This window comes from Metopolophium dirhodum, chromosome 2, assembly GCF_019925205.1.
Source record: "Metopolophium dirhodum isolate CAU chromosome 2, ASM1992520v1, whole genome shotgun sequence".
In the NCBI taxonomy this organism is placed as follows: Eukaryota; Metazoa; Arthropoda; class Insecta; order Hemiptera; family Aphididae; genus Metopolophium; species Metopolophium dirhodum.
In genome coordinates this window covers 680,999-701,781 of record NC_083561.1, presented here as the reverse complement: position 1 = coordinate 701,781, position 20,783 = coordinate 680,999, and the positions used below count along the sequence as shown (strand labels likewise).

Below are 20,783 nucleotides of genomic sequence, written 5' to 3'. Positions count from 1 at the left end.
AAAATTAGTATAATTTATTATTCTTAATGTTGAGTACAATCAACTGATAATAATATATTTGCATTTGTATTAGACCTAATGTAATTTTCTTACGTTATTGTGTTCTTAATTAGATTGACATAATTTATAAAAAAGATAAAATACTATGGTAATTTATACATTTTGTCGTCAGCAGCATAAGTCATTCAATTTTATGATTATTGTTAGCTAAAAGAAAAAGTGCACCATAATATAAACAAGGTTTTTTTCAATGGATAAGGTCAATGTACTTATCTAAATAATATTATATTAACTAGAGTGATAATTGATAATACGTTAGTACATCTTACGCATTACCGATTTCTTATTTGTAATTGCAGTATTAGGTACACATAAAATCTGGGTGATTTGTCAATTTCTTTGTATTAACAACCTTTTATCGAAATTGTATTATATAGAATGCTGAGGGCTGAGCTCATAATAATATGCAATAATACCACTTACAGCATTGACATTCGTCTATGAAAATTAAGATATTATTATAGTACTATACTATTTGCCGACTTCAGTACCATTACCTATAAATGCTACCCCAGACCCACCATAAAAATAAAAAAACACATTTATAATGAATAGGTTGGTCCAATTAGTCACGCCATTTCGATGAATTATTATAATATAATATGTAGAACTATAGTTGAATAAAAACATAAGGCATTATGTATACACTTTTTTTTATTTAAAGTATAATATATTATAGAATAGGGCATCAAAAATTATAAAAATATAAAATAATATAATATATTATCATACTTTTTTTTCACATATACAAAGATAATATATTATTTGTAAAAAGTATAGTACATATTATTTAACAAAGAAGTATTTAAAAAAAAAGTACAAACACAAATATTACTTTCATAATATTTCTGTCACGCAAATATTGTACTATTATCACATAAGTATACTAAATACCTTGTTTAGTATAATAATATTGCGACCACACAACTTACGAGATCTTTTCACTTTTAAAGAAGAAAATATTCAACAAATTATTCTCATTAGCTTCGATCACAAAATAATGTAAAATAAACATAAAATTAAAATACTTTACATAATTACATCGTGTAAGTATGATATAGGTACCATACTTGTACACGTAACATACGTAAACTGGTAACTTTGGGCTCGAGTGTGACTAGATTGAGACGTGAGTTGAATTAATATCCACTGCTTCCGTGATGGTAATCGTGTTCTTCATGGTGTTCCTGGTGTTCGTAGTGGTGTTCGGGCTGGTAAGTCTTGACTGGGTACGGTACTTTTACTTCAACTTTGACGGGCACTTTGACTGGATATGGGATTTCCTTGACCACTGGATACGGCACATGCTTCTCGACCGGGTAAGGGATACTCTTCACCACTGGTACGGGGTACGGGCGTTCGACGGGAACCTTAACCGGGTAGTGGACGGGCTTTTCGACCGGGTATGGTACGATCTTCTCAACTGGTACGTGCACTGGATATGGACGGTCGACGGGCACCTTGACCGGGTAGTGGACAGCCTTCTCGACTGGATACGGCACTCGCTTCTCGACGTACACCGGATACGGTTTGTCTACGTGCACGGGGTACGGACGATCTACCGGCACTTTGTAGGGTACGTGTATTTCCTTGACCACGGGATATGGATGGGGCACTGGAACTTTGACGGGGTATGGTTTTTCCACGTGCACGGCGTATGGCTTGGGTACTTCCACGGTGTACGGCTTGTCAACGGGAACGGCCACTTTGACCGGGTATGGGTATGGTTTGGCTACTTCCACGGGGTACGGTTGTGGTACATTTTTGGTTATGGTCTTGACGGGTACGTGGTGATACGATGATTGTTGGTGGCCACCGTATGATTCACTGTAACCTCCACCGATGTCTCCTGAACTATAGTCACCGTGTCCGGCACCAAAGCCTCCTTGTCCATAGCCGCCGCTCACGATTTCAGAGCCGCCATGTCCGTAACCGGTGCTTGCGAATTCAGAGCCACCATGTCCGTAGCCGGCGCTTGCGAATTCAGAGCCGCCGTGTCCGTAGCCGCCGCTCGAGATTTCGGAGCCGCCGCCGTATCCGTAGTTGAATTCGGATACGCTTCTCTTGGACTGGTTGTCGTCCGATTTTGCTTTCTTGGCCGACTCTTCTGCGGCCAAGGTATAGGCGCACAGCGCGAATGCGCACGCTGAAAACAATATTACTTTCATCTTGTGTGTTGGTCGCAGTGGTCGTCGAACCTGCAGCAGACTGAACTGAATGTGAATGGTGCTGAATTGTCTGCGTCAGGCACTTTTGTAGTGAACCGTCGATGCTCCTTCCGGGAGTGCCCAAACCGGGTTATCACTCCCACCTGTCGAATGTCCGCAGTGTTACGTATTTTAACTATTAAAATATCATCCTCATAACACACATTTCCACGCTGAGGTTAAAAGTTGTTTTATTCTATCAATGTATAACCCACACACCGTCGGGGCAATTCTGTCTAATGCACGTTATGATATTCGTGTTGTGTTATTATTCAATCGCATCGATTTCAACTCGTTTGAATTATATTATATATACGTATTTAATACAAATTTACGATTATTTTCTCATGGTAATAATTATTTAGAACTTTAATCAAAACATTAACACCAGCTGTAATAATCGAGAACATTTTCCGGTAAAATTTAAACAACTATTATTTTAAAATTGTGGGCGTATTGAAATGAAAAACGTTGGTTAGGTATAATATGTGTATTTATTTTGTTTAGTCAAATAATGAAATACACGTAAAGCCCTATATAATTATAAATGATGCTCAATTAATACAGTAAGCACCTACAAATATTATACAAAACATATTGTTTAGTTTTAAATAATATTTTCTTTTATTTATCTAATATTATTTATACAACATATTACACAATTTCTGTAAGTATATATTATTATATTTGCCAATTTTGCTTAATATTATGATATTGTTTATACAGTTTGACTTTTTTTGAACTACAGTCCGTTAACATTACGGACTTCACATTACATTATATTGCTTGTATCTATTTCAATTGTTATTAACATGATATATCCTTTTTATTAAATAACACAATATTTTTATAACGCAAGATTAGTGTTAATATTATATAGCAATTCAGTTTTTTTTATTCTAGACATCAGGCAAAAGTTTTCTTAGGGTTTTATAAATAATATTTTTTGTAATATTTCATTATTATAATATTGTGATTTGAATGTATTTTTATTATTTATTGCTGGTTTCGAAATAAATAGAATAAATAAATTAATTAATAATACACAGTAAAACATTTTTAAGACTAATGTTTTACTTTTTAATATTCTTTTCGAATATCAATGAGATTTAAACTGGTTTATACTTAAGACTATTAATGTTTCAGATTAGATTTTTTAATGGCCAAAAATAATTATAGCAAATAAATGTTAAATTCTCAACTGTTTTCTAAATTTAATATTGAATTTTACTAATAAAATTACTTATATTCATTACTTATAATGTCAATATTGAGTGTTTTCCAATATCTCTTAATATTTACTATGGTTTTATATAATATACAAAATATATTAGAAAAAAATAATTAATATGGTTTTTATCTATTCACTTTCTTCTGTACTTAAATTTTTTTTATATAATATATATACGTGCTGCCACTGTTTTAACAGCATTCGTACTCTATTGATTATACCGTTGTAGTTTATCCGAAAGTCTGAAATACGTAACGGTTTCACTTTAAAGTCGTCTGGCTAGTGGCTATATATTTTACAACATATATAGATACAAGATATAGGTACCAGTGTACCATTAGGGTTTAAGGCAGAACGGCGTTTGGGATTTGTGTCGACAAATATAGTGTGCATATACTATACCACCTCACTCAGGATTAGGAATGGTCTCCATTTTTCTTTCCGTGGACCTGTGATGTAGTAGGTAGTCGATGAAAACTTTTTTGGATTAAAGTTTCGATTTCGATTAAGCTCCGGTGTATATAATATAATATGTCTCGAAGCTCGGCCTTTTGTGCAAATAATAATAATAATATAGTGGTTCTATTTCCGTACGTTTTTATTTTTTATTTTGTAGATAAATCTGATGTAACTATTATAATAATATGAGTGAAAGTGCATACATAGTGTGCGGGGATAGAGGCACAACGCATTTCATCGATATAGATTAGGTTTAATATTTTGTTTTAATTATCACCCTGTAGACGGGATGTCGTTTATTTACGATCGCGGGTATAATAAATAATGAAACGATATAATATATGAAAAACGTCTTAATCGGGTCACAGATTTCCGTCGGTTTGATGTATATTTTATGTTTCATCTTGACTACATAATTGTAAAATATAATATAATTTTGTCTGTATGCTGTAGTGGACGTCTACATTATAAAATATACTCACGTTATTGCATGTGTATCGTACAAATTACGAACTGCAGCAGCAGAGTGTGCAGCTATTGTCTCGCTCCGGTCACCCCGACGCAACCCGATGTGGTGTTGTTAGTTTAATTTTGAAAGCATCTATAAAATATTATTCAAGACGGTTGCACATTTACTGTATAGTAATGTGTCAACTTTAGAACGTATTAATTTTTTTTTTTAAATTGCTTCTACCTATACTAGTTGTAATGTTTTGTATGATATAGTTTTAGTTAAAAAAATTACTTGATATACGTGAATATTTTTTTTAATGTTTTGAATATAATATTATCATAGTTGATAATATCAGTGGACATTAAATTGATTGTTACAATATAACGTTTTGATAATATCCTAATTATAAATTCTGTACAAGTGGGAATCTAAAAGAACGCACCTATACAATTTAAAACTAATTCATTTCACTTTTAGTACATTTTAAAATCAAAAAATGTTTTTAAAAAATACTAATTATGTTGTTTTTTGAAATACTCTATGAAATATAAGTTTTATATAGATTGAATCACATAACGTATTAAAAAAAAACAAAAATGAAATAACTTACATAATATTAATAATACAGAATATCATCAAGGAAACTAGTGTTTTCTTAAAACAAAATAAATTCTCATACTTTTATAAACGAATCGTCATGGTCAAAATTGTCAATTTTTTCATTTCATGCTAAAAAAATAATTGCTTACACTTTTGACTACTTACCTATTTTAAATTCTGACGAAGCGATAAGTAGGCCTACCTGTATAGATTTTACACTCTTGTCAAAAAAATGAAACAATTTCTTATGAAAAAAATAGCCGTAGGTAAATAGATGAAAATATGCACATTGTACATGAAATATTTATATTAGCATTTTATATACACCATTAATCATTAATCATTATAAAATAACTTTGCAGCTATAAAAACATCTTCGATATATATAACTATCATTACCCTATCAGTTAGTTATTCTATAAACATTTCTGGTGTCAAAAAAATTCTTTTAGAATGTTAAGTTTAAAATCGGTATCAAACAATAACAAAATACGTCATTCTATAATAATAATAGTCAATTATATAAAAACTAAAAGAACTACTGCTGTACTTGCTACAGTCTATATATTTTTGTTTCAATAGCTTGGATCAGTTTAGAGGTACAGACATTATTGATGTTCAATAAAATACAGAACAATAATATAAGTGAAACATTTTTAATTTATATTTTGACTAACAATAGAAAGTCATACAATATACATTTACGAACATTGAACGTATATACATTTGTTACATATATGGACAAATTGATCGGATTTATAAAAAAAAAATGAGTGCATATAAATAATACCCAAATAATACTACACTATTGTGTCGTGTATATACAGTATTATTAATATAGTTCTAATGTATAAACTATATTTTTTTGACGTTTCCATTTAATAATAATATAAAACAAAAATCAATTAAAGTAAAAAACAGTACATATTATGACTCGAGTGTAGTGTGACTAGATTGAGACGTGAGTTGAATTAATATCCACTGCTTCCGTGATGGTAATCGTGTTCTTCATGGTGTTCCTGGTGTTCGTAGTGGTGTTCGGGCTGGTAAGTCTTGACTGGGTACGGTACTTTTACTTCGACTTTGACGGGCACTTTGACTGGATATGGGATTTCCTTGACCACTGGATACGGCACTTGCTTCTCGACCGGGTACGGGATACTCTTCACCACTGGTACGGGGTACGGGCGTTCGACGGGAACCTTAACCGGGTAGTGGACGGGCTTCTCGACCGGGTATGGTACGATCTTCTCGACTGGTACGTGCACTGGATATGGACGGTCGACGGGCACCTTGACCGGGTAGTGGACAGCCTTCTCGACTGGATACGGCACTCGCTTCTCGACGTACACGGGGTACGGTTTGTCTACGTGCACGGGGTACGGACGATCTACCGGCACCTTGTAGGGTACATGCACTTCTTTGACCACGGGGTATGGATGGGGCACCGGAACTTTGACGGGATATGGCTTGTCTACGTGCACAGTGTATGGCTTGGGCACTTCAACGGTGTACGGTCTGTCAACTGGAATGGGCACCTTGACCGGGTATGGGTAAGGTTTGGCTACTTCCACAGGGTATGGTTGTGGCACATTTTTGGTTATGGTCTTGATGGGAACGTGATGTTGGTACGATGATTGTTGGTGGCCACCGTATACGTATTCTCCACCAAAGCCTGCGTGTCCGGCACTGAAGTCACCGTGTCCAGCACTGAAGTCACTGTGTCCGGCATTGAAGTCACCGTGTCCAGCACTGAAGTCACCGTGTCCGGCACTGAAGTCACTGTGTCCGTAGCCGCCTTTCGCGATTTCTGAGCCACCGAATCCGTAGTTCAATTCAGATACGCTTCTCTTGGATTGGGATTCGTCTGCTTTTATGTTCTTAGCCGGTTGTTCTACTGCTAAGACGTAGGCGCACAGCGTGAATGCGCACGCAGAAAATAATACTACTTTCATCGTATGTGTGTTGTTCGCAGACCTAACTGAATGTGAATGGTAATCAATAGTGGGTGTCCGGTGCTTTTGTAGTGGATCATCGTCGCCCCCGGTATAATAAACCAACCCGGTTATTGCTCCCACCAGTGGAGTGTTCGAATTATGAATTTGGTATTTACGTATCATCTTTATTACGTACTTCCATATCTTGAAGCAAAAGTAGTTTTATGACAATTTAAAGAAAAAAAACGTCTTCATCCTGTCTTAAGCAACTATATTCACTTTTTTGAATTTATTATTTATTGTTTCATATCAAAAATAAGTAGTTTTCGAGTTTTATACTAAGTACCATTTGGTCCTGATTTAAAGAAATAGTGAACCTGTTCACTATTTACTTTGGTGTCATATTTTACTTAAAATATTGGTAACAATTTAATAAAATAATATTATATATTTAGGGTAGCCGACTACCAAATACAAGTTTAATCCGTGAGTCACGACGTTGTTTTCATTTAGTTGCAATACTTCCACATTTTTCTTTTTTTTTTTTTGCTAATTTATTAATATAGTGTTTTTAAACGTTAACGATCTTGTAACATCATGATTAATTTCCAGTAATGACCAAAAGTCCAGTTTTTCTCATGTTGAAGAAGCTAATGCCAATTATATACGTTTAAGTGTAAAAAATCCACAGTTACTATTTCATTTTTTTGATGGATTTTTTTGGGTTATACGAATTTGGGGGCTATGTGTTAGTGCACCACACATGCGTATATTAGTCCCTGGGTACCGTACAAACTTTCGAAATCTGCATTTACCAAATAATAATTATATTTATTTATTTGACATTTTATAGGAAAAGTCGTTTTCTTGCGGATACATACATAATATTCTAGAAAAACAAAAAAATAAATAGTTTCGATTAGATAGGTACTAAAACATAATAATGTGAACATATATAAAATATAAATTATGAAATACTAGTCTTAAAAAATATATAAAGCTTTCGTTCTAGAATATTCACGGGACATAAAAAAAATCGACATCATTACAAATTAAATTACACAAAGAAAGTGCTCTAGGGAAAAAAATTAATCGGTACAACTTTTGTTTTCATAAAAAGGTAAAATATAATATACTTCTTACTTAATAAAACAGAACATTCATTATTATTATTTAGAAGATCAATAAATAAGATGTCCTATAGTTTAAACGTCTTATTATATACACACGGCAGAATGTAAAATATAGTGTCCACTACTAATGAAAAAGAGTCTCTGAAAATGGGTACTTATATATAATAATAATAATTAGAAGAACTTTATTTCAGAAATATTTAAATATCAGCTATATGTACATCAAGTGGCTTTCTGTCCCAACCTTTAAGTAAACTTGTTTCAGTATGGGTTAATATTATACTTTACAGTATGATAATATACGGTAAATATTACACAATTCACTAAAAATAATACGTGTCAAAAAGAAACAATATGTTCATACATTTTATCTTAAATTGAATATTTAATAACATATTAATATAATTTAAACGAAAATCGATTGACTTTAGAAATCTATACTTAATAATATTATCCGTTAGTCAATCCGTTTATTAGTCGAATTCTGACCACAAAAAAATGAGCCAAAATCTGTGTTAGAACTAACATGGGAGAAATAGAGCACTTTTAGTTTATTACAATTTTAAAATTCCTTATAGTAATCCTTAATAATTAATATGAAACCCAGCATTATGCTAATATACATTTTACTTATAATAATAGATAATTTTTTTGTCCACTGATATTTTTATTTACATTGGTTTATTTTTACGAATTTCTACCTAGTTTTTCATATGGGGAAATTTTTATAACATTTACATTGAAATTATATATTTGAACTGTTTAAAAAACTTTGAAATACAGTAGGTATGTTGTAATAAATTAATTAATTTTATCCGAAAAAAAAAATTAGTCACAATGCGTATTTTAAATTATTTAGATGCTAGACGTTAAATTTTCATGTTTATAATTTAACAATTCTATTACACGCGTTGTGTAAAAACACGAACGAAAATTCGATACTATTGAAGGCTAAAATAATCATTTTTGGCATATTATTATTTTGATGTTACAAAATGAGTTACGATTGTTTAATTAGTCTCAAGTATTGAACGCGTAAGGTGGTATTCAGATTTAGGTCAAACGACGTAACTATAAAACAATGTACAGCAGTAGCGGTATAATAATAGCTGTGCCGTGGTGGATTTGTGTAAAAGTATTATTATAGATGATGGGTTAATTATTTAATTGTGTGGAATTTATTATTAGCCATTAGTTACACACTTGCATACGGATATTCATATACGTGCACGATACAAGTCATGGTGTAACGGTATTATATACCTGGAGCCCTGTATTATTATTAGTTAGACCTGTAGGGTAGTATTAAGTGGCCGCCATCATCATCACCATACTGGCTCTACTCCCGATCAAATTGTAGGTGGTAAAATTTTAATCGAGTCTGTTTACGTAATCGACCGAGTTCAAAAGACTCAATGATTATCAATATATGTCAACATTAATGTTATAATAAAATTGTTGGGTAAAAATGCTTGACAATTTAATACAAAGATCCTAATATATTGTTATAATTACAGTTAAAAAATATTAACAAAACATTGTCACATTTTTTTTTATAAGCATTTAAAGTTCAAATGTTGACAAAATATACAAAATTTGTAATTTATAAATGATTTTGTAGTTAGAAAATTTATAAAATGTTTAACTTTTATAGCTAAGCATTGGAAATTTAAAACATTACATATTAAATAACCAAGAACAACGGTTTTATTTATTTTATTTGTAATTTTATAATATTAATTTAACTTGCCAGCTACCGTATTAATAATAAGTAATAACAGTATAAATATAATATAAAATATCCTAGACTGACAAACCGTCTCCGCTCAGAATCGTTTTTCGTTTACAATGATATATCATTGAATTCAAATTTAATACCATCCATTACAATGATCCACTTGTAACTTACTATACAGTAGAGCGACATACACTTACCTGCTTTTTTGGTACTTTTTTATATTTGATGATCAATACACTGGATTTTCGTGTGTTTCGCAATTTTCAGATATGAGTTATGTTTGTTTTAATGTTTCAATTCGTTTGAATAACGACAGCAGATTGTACCCACAGCAGACAAACTAGATACCTTTTGATACAATAGACTATAAAATCTAGAATAACATAATTATTTATTGGACCTTTTGAAGTCACATTTAAATGATAATCACATGATGCACAGCGGCTAGCTTTACCGATATTGCTTGTTAATTGTTATGTATTACTATTTGGAAAATTCCCATAAATTATTTTACTTTCCTCCGGCCGTTTTGGCGATCTCGTCGATTTCAAGATTTCGTTTTCAGACACTTGCTCTCCGATATCAAACATTTTATAAACGATGTATGGTATATTGGTATATGGGCAATAATTGTCCGGTAAATTATGTCTCTCCCAGGCTATTTATGCTTGAATACAAAAAAAAAAAATTTTATCTATAATAATTTGTTACTAATATTATATTATATAGGTATTATTATATAATATTGACGGAAAAAACAATTAATAATTAATTTTATATTAATTAGGTATATTATTATAATTAATATGTAATTATATTATTACATATTTATGATGATCTGAATATTCTAAAACAATGGTAATTAATTATATTAAATAAGGTAATAATTAGGGGTTAATTTACCATTTTTAGATATTATCATGGAGCATAAAATATATCAATGCAGAAATATAGGTATAATGATATAATATTATAATAGTCAACTAATGTAAAATTAAAAAACAAACATAATCTGGTGTTGTACTAAAGTATTTTTATGTTATCTTATCATCTTCTAATTGTAAAAAGAAAATGAATGGGAAAGGCCACTGTTGCGCTTAAGTGCTTGACATCTAAAATTCTATCACATAATTTATATTATAAATAATTTAAAACAATATTATAATAACGATAGTAAATATATGTCTAATATTTATGGATATTCGATGCACATTTTTGCAGCTTTACAAAATAAGTAAAAACAAGTGCAAGAAAGCTAACAGATTGCAATTCTAAGTGTCATTCTAGTAAATCATGTAAAAAATTGGTAAATAATAATATAATACCTACAATTTTAAATATAATAACTTATTTATTTATCTCTTATAGTGTTGTTCCAACAATATTCTGTAAGTATATAATTATTATCACATTATTATAATTGTTCTAAAAGATTCATAACATAATAATAACATAATAAAATGAATTATTGTTTTAAGATATCCAAAATATAATACAACTGTCATTAATCCTAAATTCATTAATTATTATTTTATTTTTGCTTTTCCATCAATATTGTATTATAATAAATGTAATAAAAATTACTGCACAAAAATAATTCAATTTATTGTATTCGCGATTCAAATTCCTCGGCCAGGACTAAATTGACCGGGAAATGTGTATATGTTGCCCGTACCATATTCTTATCGGTAATAACAACGTATTACAATATCTCGTACGTAGTTTAATATTTGTCAATAATATCGTCGTGCTCGGAAAATATTTTAAAATCCATTAGAAGCGCGTACTTTCTCACACTAAGTAGGATTGTCGACTCGTACACATTATAAGTACGAGACGATCGTCATCCACGACTCGCATAATAATATTAATATGCCATTGCGAAGGGGGTTGGGGGGGAGGAATAATATGGCTATCGCGGCGTCTTTATGCAAAGCGATATCGTACGGGAAGACGACTTTATGTCATTAAAACCTTCTACGATATAATATATAATATTATATACAAATATATATGTATATATATTTATGTATATATATATGTACGTACAATGGTGCTCACGAGAAGGATAAGTCGTGTGACGGGATTTCGATCTACAGCATAATATATTATAATACCATTACACAAACGTTTGGTTCGCGACGAAATCGAGAGTTCGCTGGAAATGAAATTATTACTCGGTCGACCGTCTTCGCCGTCGTCCCCTCGCTGCAAACTAAATAATAATAATATATTATTATGATATTGTAAGTATATATACGCAAATGAATCCGTTTATAATGAGTAATGACGTTGCTGCGAGAGTTTGGATATAGTATAATATTATATGTTGTCTCAAACGAAATAATTTCTTCATTATTGTTATATCGTTATTATTATTACTATCATTATAAATATTGTATTATAATATTATTATCGCCGTCTTCGTTGTCGTATAATATACGTTTAGTTGAAGGAGAAAAAGCTTTTCAAAACTTTTTTTTCCATGTATTTTATGTACCGTCGCACGCGTGTGTATCGTCGGGTAGGTACATATTATAACAATATCATAATACTGTCGTGCGACGAACTTAAGTCGACGTACGAGTATGAAAGATTTTCAAAATATTATTTTTGTTACTGATGATGATGGTCTTACCACATCATGGACACATACCTAATGTATAAATATATTATTATATACGCGTAAAGGTACATATGTAGCATATGTACCGCGATAATACATTTTACGATGATATATCGTTGCAATTTTCGAATCGTTATATTTTTATGAAGGACCGAGCTGAATAGATTTAAGTAAAAACGTAATTCGACGTTTCGTGCGATAGTTTTATCATTATAAATTATTTTATAGCGTATAAGTATAATTTGTTGCGAATGAGAATCATAATAATAATTCATCGAGTTCGCGAATCCGACAGCCGTCTCCTTATTATTATAATATATAGTTTTACGTGTGTATTCGTACGTTCCATTTCGGAATATTGAATAGACCAGTTTGTTTTGTAACCATAATATAAAACATTAAACATGATAATGACCCGTTCTCGTAACATATAATAAAACGATTACTACACACCGTCGACTGGATGATATCATAGATTATATCAAAGGGTGTTGTCCACGAATGTTCGTTATTATTCAATCGATATAAACACCTATTATAGGTAAGACGAGTTTTTTTTTATTTCACTTTTGCGGATTCTATTAAGACCGTTTCGACAGCCGCCAACGATCGTCGTCGTGTGAAACAGTGTTTCACTTGACGCTCTTAACTAAATATTTTTATTAATATATTAGTTTTAACTATACAAACTTTAATACATAAAATGATAGAAAAAAAAAAGATTTTTTTAAGACAAAATATTATTTATTTTATATACTACACGATATAATAATATTATAATAATATATTATATCGTGCATTAAATTCGTCACAATTTTTATCAACATATAATATTATATTTAAACATATTATATATTGTATTTTTACATAATATTTGTAAACATAGATTTAATTAATATAACGTATATTAATAAAAAATGTAATTAAAAAAAAAATAATGTATACATAATATATTGAGCTTAGGTATACGAATAACACGCGCAGATATTGTTACGTCGTCGTTCATATAAAGTTATATTCACGTCGCGTGCGTATTAAACTATCGTTGTATTAAAATAATATTGCAACGGCCCAACAAAGTTGATACAACCGTGTGGTGAAAACTATCGAGATCTTTTTTTTTTTATCCTTTTTTTCGTTTTTTCCCTAAGAATTATTATAGATATTGAACACGAAGAATATGATGATATAATAATATTGCGGTTATCGGTGCAATTCGCGACTAAATTGTTTTTTGATTACGCGCCAACGGACGAATATATTTGACCTGATGGCGAATTTGATTTGGCTCGACAAAAATTTAAAAAAAAGAACGATGACATTATTATATTATATATTACGCGCGAGTTAATATCTGGTAACTTGGGGTGGAAGAAGGGGTTGTATGTGGGGGGATGGGTGATGGTGGTGGTGACTAGCTGCTTACAACGGAATCACGTTAGTATCCGGAGCTGCCGTGTTGGTATTCGTGGTGATCGTGGTGTTCGTAGTGGTCGGGTTGGTATGCCTTGACCGGGTATGGCACGGCAACGGCAACTTTGTATGGTACTTTGACGGGATACGGGATTTCCTTGACCACTGGATACGGCACTTGCTTCTCAACTGGGTATGGGATGTGCTTCTCGACTGGTACTGGGTATGGACGGTCGACGGCCACCTTGACTGGGTAGTGGACTGCCTTTTCGACTGGGTATGGTACGATTTTCTCGACTGGTACGTGCACTGGGTATGGACGGTCGACGGGTACCTTGACTGGGTAGTGGACGGCCTTCTCTACTGGGTATGGCACTTGCTTCTCGACGTACACTGGGTACGGCTTGTCTACGTGAACTGGGTACGGGCGGTCGACGGGCACCTTGTAGGGCACTGGAACCTCCTTGACGACTGGGTATGGATGTGGCACTGGAACCTTGACGGGGTATGGTTTTTCTACGTGCACGGGGTATGGCTGTGGCACGTCAACGGCGTATGGGCGGTCGACTGGAACGGCTACCTTGACGGGGTATGGGTATGGCTTGGCTACCTCAACCGGGTATGGCAGAGCCACGCTCTTGGTGATGGTCTTGACTGGAACGTGGTGTTGGTACGATTGGTGTCCCCCATATGCTGCGAAAGAGTCGTGTCCACCAACGGCGTATGCGTCGTGTCCACCGACGGCGTACGAGTCGTGGCCGCTGAAGTCGGCGTAACCGCCTCCGTAACCGCCGGACGAGATGAGTCCGTGTCCGTAACCCGCGGACAGGATATCGGCGTGACCACCGCCGAAACCGTAACCGGTGTCGAACAGGCTTCTCTTACCCTGGGCCTTGCTGTCGGCCGCGGCCTCGGTCTTCTTGGCCGACTTGTCGTCGGCGGCCAGACAGTGCGCGCACAGCGCAAATGCGCACACGGCGAACAAAGTCGATCTCATCGTGGAGGGCTGTGTGTGTCGGACTTGGCGATCGTGTGGTGGATACAGCAGCAGGTACTCGTCTCGGCAGACCGGACTGGACGTGAGTGTTGCCCGATCGTCGGCGTCCGCCGGTTATGTAGCGAACCGCCGCGCCACCACCACCGGCACCGACCCGGTACGGAGGCCGGTTTTTCGCTCCCACCCCACCCCTCCCGCCGCACAAGCGACCGACGGGCAGACCTACTTTCTATATAGGTACACCCGCGGTTCAGTGTCACATGCTATTACTATTATTTAATAATTCACTGGACGACGACGACGTATGTAGTACGCGCGTATACCAGCCATACCAGCTCGGTAGCAGCGCGTAAGACCACTCTTGTTTTTACTCCTATTGGTTTCGTTTTTTTTTCCTGCCGCCGCCGCAACGTGCAGAACGGGAAGAAATCGAGATTTGTACGTCAAGGTCGACGGCGGCCGGCGGACGCGCGCTCGTCGCTATACGCGCACGAATATCATATTATTACGTTACTGTTGTTATTGGTGCTCCGTTGTTGTTGAAGTTCCGATGGCATACCTGTCGGCCATCCGTCCGATATTATATCATTGTTGTCGCGGTCGTCTCGTATGGGCACATCTGTTTTCGTTCGTCGAACCGACTTTTTTTGGTGCACTTTTGTATGCGGCAACAAGTCGGTGTCAAATGTTATGAGTTATAATATTGTGCCGATATCGTAGAAAAATATCGTTTCAGTTGACGGTAAACGGTGTAGAGTGCGTACCGTCGCAGTAATAAATATACCAAATCATATAATATTATGAGTGTTCTAAAGACGATTATACAATATACAATATTTTGGGTGCGGCAAATATTTTGTTTTTTTTTTTATGGCAAAAATCTATAGTATTTTTGATTTGATGAAAACAAAGTTTACTAGTTTTTTTTAAGTAGAAATTCTTAATGAATTCGTTAATAATGCATCTTTTTTAACGGAGGATATTATTATACCTAACAAATTGTAGGTATATTCAAATATAATTATAAATAATTTTAAGAGGAATGTGGTGGAAGAGTTGGTGATTTTAAAAATGTCTCAAGGCCATGAAAACCTAAATATGACACTGTATAAAATATTAATAAGCACTGTTAGTATTTCGTCGGTTATTACGACAACTCACAATACGACTGGTAGCAGAGCTGCACAACCATAGAGTGAGCGTTCGCATCGTTTGTTCGGCGACAAAACTTTCCGACGTGTGTATGCATAATAATATGTTTTAATAATAACGATATAGTATTGATAAACGAGAGAACGGAATAACGTCCTTAAATATCGTGCGAGCGCATATTCGTCCGAAGCACGCGACCCGCAGGCATATTTGGGTGTACTTGGAGTTATCTCCTCGTGAAGGTCCTCGAAAGAGAAAAAGTCCTATTTCCGTTTTCGAAACATCGATATTTCAGTGAATACGTACACCCCTCGAAACTTGGAAGAACGTCGCGGTGGTAGACCATTCGACATGCGCCTATAGCATCGTTGATAAATATTAAAAAATAACGATATTTCATTGGTAAGGTATATAGGTATTAAGTATACCAATCGTACGGTGGCTAACAGAATATTGTGGTTACCGTATAGGCATGTATCATAATAATAATATGTAGCAATCTCGGTAGTAATAAATTAAACTGTCTAAATATAACCGGCCAACGGTGCAGTGAGCGTAAAATAATCGCACATTATAATATAAGCACGCTTGCTAATGAATACACACCGACAAAAAAAAAATATATATTACTAATTCGTAGCTCATCATCTGAGAATATTCATCGTCAGAGATAGTGGTGATAGAGATGGTTTGGCGTACTTACGTAGTCAAACGTGGACGGCGAATGCGAAAAGGCGAGGAAATTCCTACGAGCTCGCAGCGCGTACCTCTGTCCGTATAATATTATAATATTATCATTATTATTTTGAGTATAACGGGGTCCGTGTCGGGACCCTCGTGTCTCCGTCCGGGGAGGTATCGCGCGGTGCGGGTGCAGCAGTATATACATATAATTTGTGCGCTCCTTTATTAAAATAATTCGGCCGCTGATTGACAGACGGCGGGGGTCGCAGTTCACCCCAACCCATCCCACTAGCCCACCCCCGCTGCAGTTATTCGATTTGCAAACGCTCTGTAGTATATAATATTATGTACACGTCACATTATGCGCTGCCGAGGGTTTTTCTTTTTTCCCTGCAGACGCCGAGCCACTATTTCCACGCCGGCCAGGACTCGAGATAATATACTATCTGACCGCGCTCGTTAGAATCCGATCGGTCGGTCGGGGTGACTAATACCTGCTGCAGCGGCAGTTTGATGACATTACCGCACGCGCCGCTGTTTACACGGCGAGAGCTCTTCGACTTCGACCAGCTCCTCTACGTGCGAGGCCTTCGCTATCGCCCCCTCGGAGAGAAAATCATATTATTAAATTGCGCACCCGGAGCGTGGGGACGTCAAATTTTCGGAAAAATCACTCGCATAGTAGATGCGCGTATGAATAATTCACGAAAAATCCCCTCGCCGGACGGCATCACGACTCGGTGATTAAACTCACTGCCGGGCGCCGCACCGGTCACCACCGGTGATGACGAATAATAGGTAATATAATATAATGATATTATATTATATACATGCAGTATGTATTCCCGATGTGTTTTGTATTGTTGTGTCAAACGAACGCGCAGTGAATTAGCCATTGCACATCACATAATATATTATTATACACGAACACGCGTGTTTTTAGATTTCGACCAATGTTGTGTAAATTGTAACAGTATTATGTTATTATTGCACGTGAATTCATTTTCTACGTGACAATTAAGTAATAATGTGTGAAAATTACTCACGACTTTTATTTTAATGGCAGCTACACGGAATTCGTATATGCATGCATTTGTATAGCCATTGAAGTCTGAAATACTCAACGGTTAACAGTGGACAATTTACTTAGGTATTTATACCAACGCTAAATACGTGATGAATTAAAATTGGCTTTTGTGATATTTAAATTTTAAATCTATTCAGTCTCTTACCGTTTTCGAGTAAGTTCATCATAGGTATACTATAGTGTGCTTCTGTACTAATAATATGTATAAATGCGCCTCAATATTAGGTAATGATATTTTTATGTTTTATTACAATTTTGTTTTAAAATGAAAATAAAATATTATTTCGGTAGCAACACAAAATTAGACATTTTATATGTATATAATTATTTTTAAACTATAATATAATGCAATTCCATTTATTATTCTATATAATATTTTATGTGGACAATTATTTGTTTCGAATAATTTAATGTACATTGTACTGCAACAGTAATTAAAAATTCTTTGTTCGTGTATTTTTCGTTTTTACACGGTCATAAAAACTGCACTCATAAATTGGTATATTTTATAGTAGGTACCTACGCGAACTATGCCGAGGCCTAAGCGTATATTACGTATTACTATATTAAAATAGCTTTTAGAGTTTATGCCGTTGGCGAGTGTTGCAGCCTGCCAACGGTTATAATAATATTATTTTACAGAGCGATTCTTTTATCACTCGTAATTTCAAAAAGGTATATAATAAGAAGTTAGTGTGGTCCGATGCAGGACTATATACGTATTGTAATAATAATAAAATGTAAATATGGCTATTACTGCGTCCGCATCAGTCATTGTGGCGAAGAATATCGCACGTGTCTGCATTGATTCTATAATCTAATATTTGATAGGCATTTGGTTTTGTAAAGTCTGTGCCCTTTCGCGCTGCTGCCCGACCGACCGTTGCGATTACGTAACTCGAGGTGTATTTATTATTTATGTCACCTGTGCTAAAGTCATGGAACATGGTGGAATCTGTGCATATACCGTCGCTACGTTTTTCACCATATCGGGTTAAATTTCTATTACAATTGTTCTAAATTTTTACGTAATTTTCGCAACAGGTCAGCGGAGGCTGCTGGATAATAATATTATAATATTATGGCGCATGACACCGATATTTTGCCGGGTTGTGTTACACATTCTGAGGTTGACCGTTTTATCTTTCTTCTCGGTCCTTGTTTGGTGTTATAAAATATCATAATAATATACAATATGAGCGTGTATTGTATCATTCTACTTTAGTTACACTTTTTATCCACACAGTTGGCCTAGAACCCGAGAAATTAACGTTTTATAGAACTTTTTCTAATTTATGTAATAACATTATGTATGTACAGATTAGTATTATTATTATTATTATTATTAAATATGGAACAATAATTATTGTCGACATATTTCATTATGGTGTTTCTCACTCACAACCAGTATAATAGTAGACTTATACGTTTTATTTATTTGGCCAATCGTCATAATATGCACGCGATGTATATTTACTCTCAATCATAAGTCATGTATCACATTGGCCGAGTGCGCTGTGAGTGATTAAAATAATATTTGATGTAATTTAAAACCTAAAATTAAAAAGTCATAAAATATGTGAAATCGTTTATTATTAAGGTTAAAACCAGACAATCCTGTAGATGTCCTCTGTGTGACTGTGTGTGTACGTGTATGTATATTATGTAGAATATTATAGTTTATGTAATCCACTTGAGGACACGATCCACAATAATGATTCATTATTGTTATTTAATTACCATGATAAACAATCCGAAATAAGTTAAATATACGCTGTGTGCACACTGCACAGCGATAATCGGATTCCAGAATAGACGACGACGACCATGTTCCATATGGTCGCCGTAAAAATTGAATTAATATATTATTATAACTCTTCCCCGCCTTGGTTGAATTTGTGGGGACGTAAATAAAAAATATATATGTTTACCTTGTCAGTTTGATATACATTTCCTCGGTCGCACTAGTTGCATAAGACCGGATATAATATATAGAGCGGTAAATGATTGAAAAAATATTTAAGAAAAAAATATGATTTAGTGACGATCAAAAGAGAAATACGACGGTAGCTATAAGTATTACACACAGATGGATAATGTAAAAAGAAACCGACCCTGGTGAGTAGGTACCAACCTACATCGTATACGTATATATTGGCCATGTATTTAGACGGGGTGAAAATATTTCATCTTTTTTTCCCCAATCCCCTTTTCATCTATTAGGAGTATCCCGGTGAAAGAGGGTTGCGTGCGTCGTCTCCCTCCTTTTGCGTGGTTTTCTTTCAAACGATATCGCTGAAATGTAAATTTTAAATTTCCTCCGCACAATAATAAATTGTAATTTCTGAGCGGTCGTCGTGGACTTTGATAAATTAAGGTATATACGTCATGTAAAATTATATAATATTAAATATACACGTAGAGGCAATGTCATGTAGGCGCCTATATACTATTTTCATCCGCACACTAACGTTGCGTACGCCTCATTATTTTATCATTGTACATAGATAGGTAAATACAAAATATGGAAGGTAGCGACTAATTTGTCGATTTAAATTTAAAAAAAACTGAAAACGTTTTCTTGCAGCAATATACGGTTTAATTATAGGTCACAACCGCAGTCACGTGATCGTGGGTCTAAACGAAACACACCCAACATTATATTTTAATCATCATATTATCGATGATTATAAATACTAGTATCAAATGATATTATATAGTTTGACAGAAATATGCATTATATTATTCCGGTCGCATGTAATCCTATCACAATATTTAAGCGGTTACGTTTTGATAAAATATTACGAAAACTATTATCAAATGGAGAAAAAAAAAATATGAAAAAACGAGTTCTAAAATGCACATGTGATATTATCGTAATAATATTATTTTTGACGTTAAACACGATAAATCGTATTCAATATAATTACAATGCACTTTTTTTATGATTGCCAGATGAACGGGTGCCGCGGGAAAAATTTAAGTTTCGTTTTCATAATACGTAT

General features: G+C 34.2%; 2 protein-coding genes across 2 annotated transcripts; both read right to left on the bottom strand.

Moving 5' to 3' along the window:
* Positions 1 to 764: 764 nt before the first annotated feature.
* LOC132939405 (mantle protein-like) lies at positions 765 to 2,303 on the bottom strand. Its single transcript, XM_061006556.1, has one exon. The coding sequence runs from the start codon at positions 2,226 to 2,228 to the stop codon at positions 1,200 to 1,202; it is 1,029 nt and encodes a 342-aa protein (XP_060862539.1). The 5' UTR covers positions 2,229 to 2,303; the 3' UTR covers positions 765 to 1,199.
* Positions 2,304 to 5,653: 3,350 nt separating this feature from the next.
* On the bottom strand, positions 5,654 to 14,962 carry LOC132938009 (uncharacterized). Its single transcript, XM_061004661.1, has 2 exons — positions 13,887 to 14,962; positions 5,654 to 7,152 (listed from the first exon to the last, which is right to left on the bottom strand). Exons 1-2 carry the CDS (start codon positions 14,853 to 14,855, stop codon positions 5,983 to 5,985), a joined length of 2,139 nt encoding a protein of 712 aa, XP_060860644.1. The 5' UTR covers positions 14,856 to 14,962; the 3' UTR covers positions 5,654 to 5,982.
* Positions 14,963 to 20,783: the final 5,821 nt, after the last annotated feature.

Excerpts from the sequence above, each read along its gene's own strand:
- LOC132938009 (XM_061004661.1), bottom strand. The coding sequence starts at position 14,855 with ATGAGATCGACTTTGTTCGCCGTGTGCGCATTTGCGCTGTGCGCGCAC. Across the intron at positions 7,153-13,886 it reads AACACGGCAGCTCCGGATAC|ATATGGAAGTACGTAATAAA; the intron begins TAACGTGATTCC and ends TTTTGCTTCAAG.
- LOC132939405 (XM_061006556.1), bottom strand. The coding sequence starts at position 2,228 with ATGAAAGTAATATTGTTTTCAGCGTGCGCATTCGCGCTGTGCGCCTAT.